Source organism: Cucurbita pepo, unplaced genomic scaffold, assembly GCF_002806865.2.
Source record: "Cucurbita pepo subsp. pepo cultivar mu-cu-16 unplaced genomic scaffold, ASM280686v2 Cp4.1_scaffold000242, whole genome shotgun sequence".
In the NCBI taxonomy this organism is placed as follows: Eukaryota; Viridiplantae; Streptophyta; class Magnoliopsida; order Cucurbitales; family Cucurbitaceae; genus Cucurbita; species Cucurbita pepo.
The window spans coordinates 47,915-60,386 of NW_019646496.1; the positions used below are offsets into that span (position 1 = coordinate 47,915).

General features: G+C 36.6%; 1 protein-coding gene across 1 annotated transcript; it reads left to right on the forward strand.

The window, feature by feature from the left end:
* Positions 1–346: 346 nt before the first annotated feature.
* Positions 347–11,597, forward strand: LOC111784610 (probable serine/threonine-protein kinase At1g09600). The gene is made up of 8 exons (XM_023665262.1): positions 347–1,994; positions 5,790–6,074; positions 6,916–7,233; positions 7,996–8,223; positions 9,652–9,752; positions 9,837–9,951; positions 10,046–10,513; positions 10,632–11,597. The coding sequence occupies exons 1-8, from the start codon at positions 1,512–1,514 to the stop codon at positions 10,833–10,835; spliced, it is 2,202 nt and encodes a 733-aa protein (XP_023521030.1). The 5' UTR covers positions 347–1,511; the 3' UTR covers positions 10,836–11,597.
* The last annotated feature ends 875 nt before the right edge of the window (positions 11,598–12,472 follow it).

Here is a 12,472-nt window from a genome sequence, read left to right on the forward strand (position 1 = left end):
AACGGATGGTTGTTAGGAGCAATTCTGGTAAGAAACAAAAAGGAGTACGAAGTTAGATGCACTGGCGTCAATCAATGCACAACTAGCTATTGTCCAGCATTGAACTTTGTACAAATTTTCCCTTTTTCTATTTTTAAATAAATAAAAATTACAAAAAATGGCACCAACTTTTAATTTCCTTTTTCTGGAACTTTTTAAGGTTAAAAAGAAAGAAAAAAAAAAAAAGTAATATTAAAACTTTTGTTATTATTCTTTATATTATATTATAATTTATGGGAATTTATAAAATACATTGATATATTAATGTAAAAGCATGATAGAAATGTGATATTTAGAAAATGAAACTTTGGGTATGCCTAAAAACTCGGTGGTAGTAACTGAAATGGAGTTTTTGGGGAGTTTTTGAGGGTCCCAACGGGGCGCTTCCCCCAAACGTCCCGTCGGCCCACGTCGAGGTCGACAACAAATCACAACACCTCAGTCAATCAAACACATCAATCGCAATGGAAATTGAGCTATGAAAATCTCCGGCGGGCCATCATTTTCCACCATTCTCCTTCTCTGACGTTGCCATTCAAATTCCCCTTCTCTCTCCCTCTGCCACGTGCTCCTCTTCTCAACTTCCTCTCCATTTTCGTCTCCCCCTCACGGAACCCCCCTCCTCCTATTCCGCTCTAATGCGATTCACAACGGACTTGTTTCGGTTCTTCTAAATCTCTACACAAATCCAGAGAATTGTTTCTCTTTTGTTGCTTCTTCGTTACAAAAGGAAGCTAACTTTGTTTCTGCATATTTTACCAATCAAAAGCTCTGGCTATTCGCATTTATCGGTTCACCCCAGATCCGAAAATTCCTCTTCTCTGCCCCCTTTCCGCTCTCTCTATCCAGAATCTTTCACGCGTTTTTCCCTAATCCGAAAAGGGTTACCAGTTTTCTCATTGTTCTTACGACTCCCTAAAAGTATTTGTGTTTTGGGTGTTTTAGTTTTTCGAGTTGGATGCAAACTGATGTTCAACTGATCACATCCCTCAAATTAGAATTTCTCGGGCTCGCCGTTTGAATGGGGTGGAGTAGGTGTTTCCCATTTGGGAATTTTCTTTCCGCTTTGCATTGGTTGGAACTGGATTGATTGATTACCTTCCTTAAGGTGTTTTTTCTTTTGTCTTCCATTCTCACTCTCTCTGGGAAGTTTGTTTATCGGGCTTGTGAAGATCTTTTCTATTTCATTTTGAGAGGGGATCTGGATTTTATCTCGTTCTTTTCCAGTTTTGAGAAATTTTCAAGCTGTCCATGCGTTATATTCCTGGCAGTGAATCATTAGAGAACACTTTGGATTCTTGTTGCGAGAAGATTATACATTCTTTAAGTTATACATGATTATTTAAAGAGCGGATGTTGTTTCTTCTTCTATGCCATTGAGACTGTTGGAGGAAGGAATTGGGTTTTGTTTTGGACTTCTGGTAGAGAAATTTGTAGGATTGGATATCCTGTTGAGACTCTGAGGTGGAAGTATGGGCTGCATTTGCTCTAAAGGAATTCCATCAGACGACTATGTTGCTGAGAATCATTCCAAAGAAAGACATTTGAAGACTAATAGATCTTCCAGGCATCTAGGGGCTTCATTGAGGAAAGAAGAGCCGGTGTTGCATGCTGATGGAGGGCAAAGTGATGCAATGGCGCGATTGATAACAAACCATCATGGTGAAGAAGATGCTGGATCAACATCTGAATCGGATGATGTTGAGAAGGCAGCACCCATTGAGAAAGCTGCCACTGCCAAGTCACTGCGTCAAGAACGACCAACTATGGAAGATGGAGGAAAGAGAGTAGGAGTACATAATAGTAATGCAACACCTAGAATAACCAATGTTGTTAATGGGGAAAAGGGGGCTTTGGTTATTGCTGGATGGCCTTCTTGGCTGGCATCTGTGGCTGGAGAAGCAATCAATGGATGGGTTCCTAGAAAGGCAGACTCTTTTCAGAAGTTGGATAAGGTTGGTAGGATTTCGATTTTGCACCTTTACTTTTAGTTTTAGTTGTTATACTGTTTATATTTCTTATCTTTAGGTTTGTACTTGTTTTATTTATATCTGTTTAGCCAGAGTTGTCTTATAAGATATTTCTTGAGTACCTTTATCGCTAGGGTTCTTCGTCAGAATTGGAATTTCCTCATAGAGGCTTAGATTTATAGCCATGGTGTTTGTCTGTTCATTTTTAAAATCAGTGATTTCTACTTCTCTTTACCATGCTATGAGTTATATCTTTTCGTAATGTGTGCGCTGGCTATTGCTTTACAGATGAGTCCTTGAAATCAAATTTATTGCACCAACTAAGATAGGTATATTTTTTGTAATCCCTTTTATGGGAAATGAATCAATTAATTTCTATAATGAAAATTACTGATAAGAATGGACTAGGCAATACTCCAAAAATTTCTTATACGAAAACAACCATTATCTGTCCCAGAACACATACCCAAGGCTTTGAAACCATAGGGAGAATGGACTGAATTCAAATTATATTGTTGGAAGAAAGAAAAATACTACTTCTTGTTTAATATAACCAATTATTCAGCACATTGGGGCCATACCAAAAGAGTAATCTAAAAATTTCACTGTTAACTATTTTATATGGGAAATGAAATGTTGAAGTAATCAGATATGTTTCTTGGATCTTTTATTTCTTTTTCCTTAAGATTTCTATCATGGTTCAAAAGTTTGAAATTCAAGTCTTTAATGGCCATCAACTTGAAATATAAATATGTACAAGTTTCTCAAGTTGAAATTGTATAGTTTCAAGTAGTAGCCAGGTTGCATCGTACCTTAATGTTGTTATAGAAACATGATGATCTTTAAGGGCGTTGAAAGTTTTTGGGAGGAAGTTCCATGTGGGGAGAGAGAATCATCATCTTTTGCACCTCCAATTTGCTGATGATATGATCTACTTTTGTTTGGTTGGGTTAGAGTCTTAGCCATATTTTGTCAATGTTTGAGCTTGTTTCTGGTCTTAAAGATTAACAAATCTAAGACTGTGCTTCTGGGCATCAACTCTGGGGTGGGCAAATTTAATTCTTAGGCTTCCTTGGTTGTGGGGTGGCCACTCCTTACCTTGGTCTCCGTTTAGGTTATAGTTTTAGGTGTTTCGTTTTGGAATCCTGTTGAGTAAAGGATCTAAAGGAGGATGGCTTCTTGGAAGGCCCTTTTTTGAAGGGATGGAGAAGAACTCTTATCTTATTTATGCTTAGTGGGATTTTGATTTACTTCCAGTTTTTTTTTTTTTTTTTTTTCNATTATGATGGATTTTCTGTGGGAACAAGTGGGGGGTCTTGTTGTTGCTAAATGCTTATGATGTTTCCCTCTGAAATCAAACTCTACAGTAAAAGGTTATTATGAATAAGTATGGTCCTCATACGTTCGATTGGGGCCTTGGGTCAAAGATTTAAAGGCCCTTATAGGCATCCTTGGAAAGTGATCATTGGGTTTTCCCTCGTTTTACAAATTTGTTTAGTGTTGTGTTTGGGATCGCTTGAGTACTCTTTCTTGGGAGGATTTCTGGGGGAACTAGACCTCTGTATCTTCTTTATTTTCATCTTTATCATCTCTCATCTTTGAGGTTGTGCCCTGTTTCTTTGACTTTCCCCTCTTCTGGTTCTTCTGACTCATTTGACTGTCATTTAAAGGACTTTGTTTGATAAGGAGGCTCTGGACGTTGCTACTTTAATCTCCTTGTTGGATAATATTTGTGTTTGGCTGGTGAGTTGGGATATTCGATGTTAATCACCAGATCTTTCAAAGGGTTCTTGTGGTTGTTTCTTTAACCACTTGTGTAGCCCTTGCCCCTTTACCCCCAACTCACCAGCCAAACACAAACATAGGGGTTGGAAAGCTTTTGAGGACTTGGATCATCTGCACTTAAGATACCAATTTTCAAGATTTTGAATGGTTTTGTTTGCGGCCTTTTGGAGTTTGTTTGACCCACAGAGGGAGTGTTGTCTAATGTTCGAGGGGGACCTATTTCATTCTTCTTGTTGATAGAAGGGTAGGGTTTTCTGGAGGACTAGTTTGTTTGCTGCTTTTTATGGAGCATTTGGCATCTGATTATCCCTTGGGATATCAAGGACTTTCTCACCATGTATCGTTCGGTCACCCTTTTAGGGAAACCATAGCTATGTTGTGGATTCATCATCCAAGCCTTTCTTTGGGTTCCTTAGAAGGAACGTAATCAACGTTTTTTTTTAAACAGCAAGCAGTCCTTTGATATGATCTTTGATGTAGTTATTTATTATGCTATTTCTTGGTGTAGATGATCAAATCTCTATACTTCTTATAGCCACATTTCTCTTTCAGCCAATTGAGACAGCCTCTTGTAATCACTGTGAATGTTCTTTCCCTTTTTACAAATTTCACATATCAATGAAATTGTTTCTTCTAAAAAAAAAATAAAAAAAAAATGAATAAGTGGAGCATTTGGATAGAGAGAAGCAATAGGAACTTTAGGGGCGTGGGGTGATTTTTGGACGAGATTTGGTCCTTATTTAGATTTAATGTCTTGCTCTGGGCGTTGTGTCTAAGGATTTTTAATTCGTTAAGCCTTATTCTTTGAAATGGGGCCCTTTTTTTGTTTGTTAGGATAGGCCCTATTTGGCTCCTTTTGAGCTACTATTTGTAGGTCCTCCTTGTGTTCTGGCCATTGTCGGCCCTTTTCTATTCTTCCATTTTTTTTTTCAGTTAAAGCTTGGATGTTCGATTAAAAAAAGTTTGAAGGAGATACAAAGTGTAACCTAATTTGATGCCTCTCTTTGGTGTTTTATTTGATTTTGATATTAACTTTTGTCAGCAACTATCCATTATCCATAAATATGGACGGAGCCTTTACAGGAACTATTTTGTTTTTGTTTGGCTCTGTCCGTGCAGATCCTTTTTTGTTGGCCTTGTTTTTGCACTTTTATTTATCTGAAATAATAGCTGTTTTATTTTTTAAAAGTATAATATTGTGGCGAGCATGCCATTTTTGTATTTCTTCTTTCATTTGAATGAACCACATTTCTCTACTTCAAGGATGGAAGAGAAACTAAATTCAAATCTCAAATACCAAAGTGTTAGTTTTGAAAAATCAAGGACCAAATTGAAACTAAGTTCAAATCCATGGACCAAACGTATGTTTTTATCCTAGAAAAACTAAGCAAAATAGGGGGGGAATAGTTGGTTTTAAGTGGAATAACATGTTCTGTGTATTCAACAATGTACAAGCTAATTACAAATAAGGAAAAGAGATCCATTCTCATAACAAATAAGGAAAACAACAAAATTAAAAATATCATAATTATAGAATGTCAACAACAAAGATTTACTACTAATTTTCATTTATTAGAAATGCCAACACATACAATGGTACAATACTTTGTTGATTGACGCAAATGAAAGAAACTATTCAGTAATGAAAAGTTGTATCCAAGGAGGTTTTTTATTTTTCTTTCTCATCTTTTTTGGACATTTTGTCTACATTATTTAAATGCGATCGGTAATACTACCACCTTTTAGTTAGTCAGATACCTCCAAAGAGTTTAACATGATTGTCACCTATTCTCTTTCTTCTTTCATATACTTTTTATACTGGAGCCTGTTTCTTTCCAGGGTTGTTCTTGCTGCTCAAAAGTTTCTATTTTTGATACAAAACAGATATTTCATTGCTGCTAAAAAAATATGAAATTTAATATAGAACTGTCTGTTTGTTGACATGTATATCTTGGCCTTTACATTCCAATTCTTTTTTGGATATCCTGAACGTAGATTGGACAAGGAACATACAGCAGCGTGTACAGGGCCCGCGATATTGAAACAAACAAGATTGTTGCGTTGAAGAAGGTGCGATTTGCTAATATGGATCCTGAAAGTGTTCGTTTCATGGCCAGGGAAATCCTCATCCTGCGAAGGCTTGACCACCCCAATGTTATGAAGCTTGAAGGTCTTATTACTTCAAGGGTTTCTGGCAGTCTATACCTAATATTTGAGTACATGGAACATGATCTTGCAGGATTGGCGGCAACCCCAGGGATCACGTTCACTGAATCGCAGGTGATTTACTTTTCCCTGCTATTGTGACAACTTGGATAATTAAGGAACAATGGTAAATGGAAATCTCGATGGCAGGAACTCAGGAACAAACATGATAAAGAGTAAGTAAAGACATTTTTGCATGCACACGGTGTTCGAAAACATGCGTTTAGATGATATTAAAATTGTAAGGTTGTAGTGCAGGGTTGACTGTGGAATGTAATTGTGGACATATATCCTGCGTCAAGAGTAATACTGAAAAAACCAATGATGTGCCGGCATATCTTAGTCTTTTATTTATGTTTTTTGCTTAAATAAATAAATCACTGATTTCATTCAAAGGTTAGTGAAAAAGAAAAAAGAATTATAAGTCCTATAAAGGTTCTAAATGTGGATACTATTACTATTTTCTTTGATAGGAAGTGAAATTTTCAGCTGTAGATATTAGAGTATGAGAACCCATACTTACATCCCTCCATGCAAATACAAGAAATGAATTTTTTCGTTGTTTCTCAATGTATAATTTTTATGATTAAAACTGGTGGGAAGAATGCCGAGAGCCTTCTAATTTAATAATCATCAAAAGGCTATAATCACAAAAACATTTCCGAAGCAACTGACGGATACTTCAGTTTAGGTGAATGGTTTGTGAGGTTCCTTCTCATAATAGTGTTTCAACTGACCAAGAAAATGTGAGGATTTATGCTTGTTCAATCCGTATGATACAGTACCTTTTTCCAAAAGTATAAAAGGGAAGATGAATTTGAAATCGATTAGTTGTACCTTAATTCATTTGTATAGCAATGGTAATGATTCAAGACTGAATCTAGACTTAATATGCCTGTTTCATATTAATGTGCAGATAAAATGCTATATGCAACAGCTGCTTTGTGGCCTTAAACATTGCCATGCCCAGGGAATTTTGCACCGTGACATCAAGGGATCAAATCTTCTGATTGATAATAATGGTACTCTAAAGATAGGTGATTTTGGTCTATCAACCTTTTTCCGTTCCCGACAAAAGCAGCCCCTTACAAGTCGCGTGGTAACGTTGTGGTATCGACCGCCTGAGCTTTTGCTTGGTGCAACGGACTATGGAGTTTCTGTAGATTTGTGGAGTACTGGTTGCATTCTTGCAGAACTGTATGCTGGGAAGCCTATCATGCCTGGAAGAACAGAGGTATCATCTATCTAATGGCCTTTTATGCAATTAACTCAAAGCAATATGCATTCACTTGGCCCCTAAAGTTGAACGGTGTTTGTTCCTACTTATTATCTTTTTGACATAGTTTCAAATGCATGAGCCATGCTCTGCAAAAGAAATTCAAGAGCGATGAATGTAGATCAAATGCTTGCTAGAAATTAGAAATATTTCTTTCGTCATGTCTGCCACTGTTGGTATTAAATGCAAGAAGTATGGTTCATTGCTATGATACGGCAGTGATGTATATTGCAAATAATCAGAGGGAATAAACAAAAAATGGAATGTTCTTTGTGCAAAACTTATGGTAGTTTTTTTTGCACTCTTCTGACACAAGGGGTTTCTGAAACCTGGTTTATAGATGTGCATACTATACTTCAAACCACCTTTTCTGTCCATTTTCTTCTTCATGGCCACCCCCTGTGGGTTTTAAACATCTGCTCTTAATGTCCCTTTTTTGGCATTCAAAAGAATATTTCTATCCATGCAAGATTTGAAGTTCTAGTTCATGAATCTACTTAAGAACATTGATTTTTCATCAAGTTCTTATTGGTTTCTTTCTTTGTTTTTCTTCATTTCATTTTCCATAAAGATTCTTCTGCGTGCAAGCTTTTGATGTGTACTTCAGTTTGGTTTAATGTTATATTTTTTAATTGCTTTAAATTTTTTGACGCAGCAATTTGATGACCCTTTCATATTTGTCGATGTAAATTGTAATACTAAATGTGCCACCATCAACAGGTGGAGCAACTACATAAGATCTTCAAACTTTGTGGCTCCCCTTCTGAAGAGTACTGGAAAAAATCAAAATTACCTCATGCCACCATCTTTAAACCTCAACATCCTTACAAGCGATGTTTTGCTGAGACATTCAAAGACTTCCCTTCCTCTGCATTGGCCCTTTTGGATGTACTTCTTGCGGTTGAACCCGATGGTCGTGGAACAGCTTCCTCTGCCCTTCAAAGCGAGGTAATCTTCTTTTGCGATGAATATGCTTCGAGGCAAATCTTCTGTTTCCGTTTTTTTTTCTTTTTTTCTTTTATGAATTTCAAATCTTTAGATTTTTGGGGTATACAAGTTCATGCTTGTCCTGTACTTGGAATATTTAGTTTTTGACGCTGGCAGTATGCTGATGAGATTATCCTGCGCGAACCACTAGAAATTGGACCTGATTGCACATTTTAATTAGAGCTGAATTAATGTTGCGGGTAGAATGTTGTATAAAACAATTGTATTGTTTAAATAAATGTAATTGCAAAAGAAGTTGATGGAAGTTTAAGCCCAAACCAAGTTTATTATAAACCCTCCCAATTATATTTACAAAAAGGAACATTTAATTTAATTTAGACCAAGTTAAAGCAACAAAGCGAGATTATTCAAAAGAGGAAAAGAAGATATTTAATAACTTCAATACAATAAATAGGCCTAATACCCTTTAAGATTACATAAACGAACAGAGCAAGGCCTTCCTTTAAGTATCCAATTCCCATCGAACCTACTAAACCATTTCTTTTAAAATACCTAAGCTGAAGAACTTCAAAAGTAAAAGAACAACATTAGTAGTAGCATGATATTAAATATCTATTAACATGTTAATGTTTCCATCAATATTTCCTTGTCTATGGGTTTCAACATCCACAGAGGGGTGGGTACATATTTCCATTGTTACCATAAATTTTTTGATAAAATATGAAATCCTTTACCACTTTCAGTTTTGGAAGCATTAATGCCACTCCCTTACAAACCCCCGTGCTCTTAACAACACAACTGGTTGTCGAACTGATTGGAATTCGAACTCTCGGACCAAGTTGTTTGAGATAAAATTATAAATAGCCCCACTGACAGTGAGTACTGAGCTTAAGGATCGCTTAAAGTACTGTTCGTAAACCTTGACATTATCAGAGAGAGATTCCAATTTCCCCTTTTGTATAGAAGAAGGATGGCGTCTTCAGTCTATTACAAATAGTTGAAAGATTGCTAGTTAAAGTCGATGTTTCCATATTGAATCTCTCCACTGGACCCCAGTGGGAGTCTCTGCAACCAAGCTTACTTAATGAGATGGGATGACTTTTAGAAAATGTGTTTTAAGTGCACTTCTTTTCAAAGCATTTCTAAAAGTACTGTTTGCGCTTCTAAAAAATGCTTATGGTTCATTAGAAGTAGACTTCGGCAATTTACAGAAATGATAAAAATGATGGGGGAGAGAGAATCCCTCGTCTAATTCCCGTCGTAGAAATTCGTATATTTGATCTCAATGGAAGGAAGGAAGTGTTATGCTTTTTAACATTGAGCTACGCTCACGTTGGCTAATAGATATTACGTTTTGTTTGGCAAAAATAAATTTATCCCTTAATTCTTTCGTCATGTGCTTGATTCTCATGTTACATTTTCTTTCAGTTCTTTACTACAAAACCGCTTCCATCGGAGCCTTCTACTTTACCAAAGTACCCACCAAGCAAGGAGTTTGATGTTAAGCTTCGTGATGAGGAAAACCGAAGGTACATTCTTTGTGAATTATATATTCAGTTGGTCCCTGGCTTCTCTTTCTAAAATCATCCATTCTTCTATTTTTGCAAAACCAGAAGAAGAGCTCCTATCAGTACAGCACGTGAACATGAAGCAGCTCGAAAGTTTCCGAAAGAACCTAAAGCTATTCCTGCACCAGATGCAAATGCTGAATTGCAGACATCCATACAGGTAATTAGAAGGTTCCAGATGCATTTAATTAGTGTTTTAGAAGAATCTAACTCTTAGTTGAGGACTTATGAATTAGTTCATTTGTGAAATTCAGAAGAAACTAAGGCAGCAGAATCCTTCAAGTGTCAGTGAAAAGTATAATCCTGAAGAGGACGGAGGTTCTGGCTTTTGCATTGATCCCCCTAAAGAATCAACACAAACTCAACCTAATGCTTCGAGTTCTTCACGAAACATGAACAGGAGTCGGGGCGATACTCCAGGAGGTTTTTCAGTCGGGGAAAAGGGCGCAGAACTTAGAAAACAAAAATCTTATATGCACCATGGTTCTGGACAGTTATCCCGGTATTCCAATTCCGTTGCAGGTCAAGGCGGTTTGCAATTCGGCTGTGGTGGAGAAAGTAGTAGTAATTCACGTTGGCCAGAAGAGTGTTTTAATGTGTCATATAACCATTTCAATGGTGGCGAGTCTTCAGAAAAGCATGAATGGTCTCACCATTTACTAGAAAGTCCGAAGTCTTCTTATAAGATAGATGATCAGTCATCTGGAAAAGAGTCTGCTATGGTAAAGTATCCAGTGATATTAATATCATTCTTTGCTTAAGCTGTATGATCCATTTTTGATAAAGCATTCTATGATCTTCTAAAGTTTTTATCGCTAACAATTTTCTGTCTTTCATCAGAATTACGCCCCGAAAAAGAGAATTCATTATTCAGGACCCTTGATGCCTCCTGGTGGAAACCTTGAGGAAATGTTAAAAGAGCACGAGAAACAAATCCAGCATGCGGTACGTAAGGCTCGTATAGACAAAGCGAAGACAAGAAAGACATACGATGACAAAAGTCTATCGGAGTCGTTGCTTCACCATGTGAGAAACGGCAATTGAGCTTTAAAACTGTCGAAAGTTCGCCCAAGCAGGACAGAGAAGCTCATGTAGAACAGCATTGTTTAAATGTTGGTGAGACTTCCATATGGAAGTTCATGAAGTTTGCACAAGCTGCAAGGAGGTACGGTTGAGTAGTTTCGAGTAGTTTCGTCGACCGTACTTGAGAGTTCAGATGTTAATACACATTTAATGAAGAAAGACAATGAAATCCATTCAAAATGGGTTTCAGATCCAGAAATTGATAGAGGTCTGTCTCCTTGGCACGGATGAGTTGCTAAGGAATTCTTTGTACAGCCTAACATGTTTTTCTAATCAGTTTTATATGTGTTGTAAAGGGTACAGTACAGTAGGGGTTCTCCAAATTGAAGTTTTCCCCCCTCCACATGCCTTATTGTTTTTGAAACACTTGGTCAAATACAACCACTACAGAGCTGCTAAACAGAGTTGTTACGATGATCAACTTGTTCTTGTTCACCTATTCACTCCTAATTATGTGACATTTGGCTCAATATTTACTCTGAATATGAATTTTTGGATTTGGGAAAATTGTGCATCATTGAAAACAGTGCTTTAAGAACTTCCATTGATGGAAGCCGAGGAAATGAGCATTGGATGGAGAAGGATCTTCCATTGACGAAGTTCAAAAGCAATCTGAGTGCCTTTGTTGATTTGTTCTGAGGGTTATCTCTTTCTTGTTGATTTGCTTTATGTAATTTGTCTGTGTGTATTTGTGTGGATGTAAATTGATTAAGATGTGATTAATTTGTGTGCCTACGTTTGTTTGCTTAATGTGGGCGTTAGGTGAGAAAGTTTTGAACAAGATTATTTTTCTGGCGAACAATCATAAAAAAACATCTTGAGGACACGATTTAAGAGAATAAAAGTAGGTTACTTAGTGAATTTTTGTGATTCCTCATGTTTTTCAGGTGATGAGAAGGAGCTAGTAGATGATGGAAGTGAATTTGAAGCGGTGCCATACAAAACCACACCTTGTTTTAACTATTTTAAATGTGTTTATGTTTTTATTTTAAACGCAAAGTCGTACCATATTTTACTCTTTTAAATTTTAAATTTTAGTCAGAAAATCAAGTAGTGGCACCAGAGGGAAGGCAAATGCCTCTTGTGACAAGTACTTTATCCATCTTGGAACACTTTGCCCTAACACTTTTTCATTGGAGGTATACCAATTCTTTTAATTCTGCTTTGTAGTTAGGTGGGATAAAAATTAGAACCCTTAGAACTAAACCCTTGAACTATGCTTATAAGTATTGCTAGTGTTAACATTAAGGGAGAGAAGATTACGTAAGGAGGTTGTAATCAAATCTCTATCACGAACCAATTTCAAATTTAGAGGCACCAAGGTTAAAACTGTCTTAGGGATAGTGTTAACATTAAGGGAGAGAAGATTAATCAATCAACAAACTTAGGGCACATTGGCTAGTGTGATTGACACTATAAAAGAAAAAAAAAAAGATATCGGTATATATATATATATATATATATATATATGATACTAGTTGTGAAAGAATTCTTAGACGGAGGATTTACCAAGATATCTTCTACATCTCCTACTCGAACAATGATTTTTTATTCAACTTAAACTAGATTGTTAGATAGGATCATAACTTGACAGATGC

Excerpts from the sequence above, each read along its gene's own strand:
- LOC111784610 (XM_023665262.1), top strand. The coding sequence starts at position 1,512 with ATGGGCTGCATTTGCTCTAAAGGAATTCCATCAGACGACTATGTTGCT. Across the intron at positions 7,234-7,995 it reads TCATGCCTGGAAGAACAGAG|GTGGAGCAACTACATAAGAT; the intron begins GTATCATCTATC and ends CACCATCAACAG. Across the intron at positions 9,753-9,836 it reads CGTGATGAGGAAAACCGAAG|AAGAAGAGCTCCTATCAGTA; the intron begins GTACATTCTTTG and ends TTGCAAAACCAG.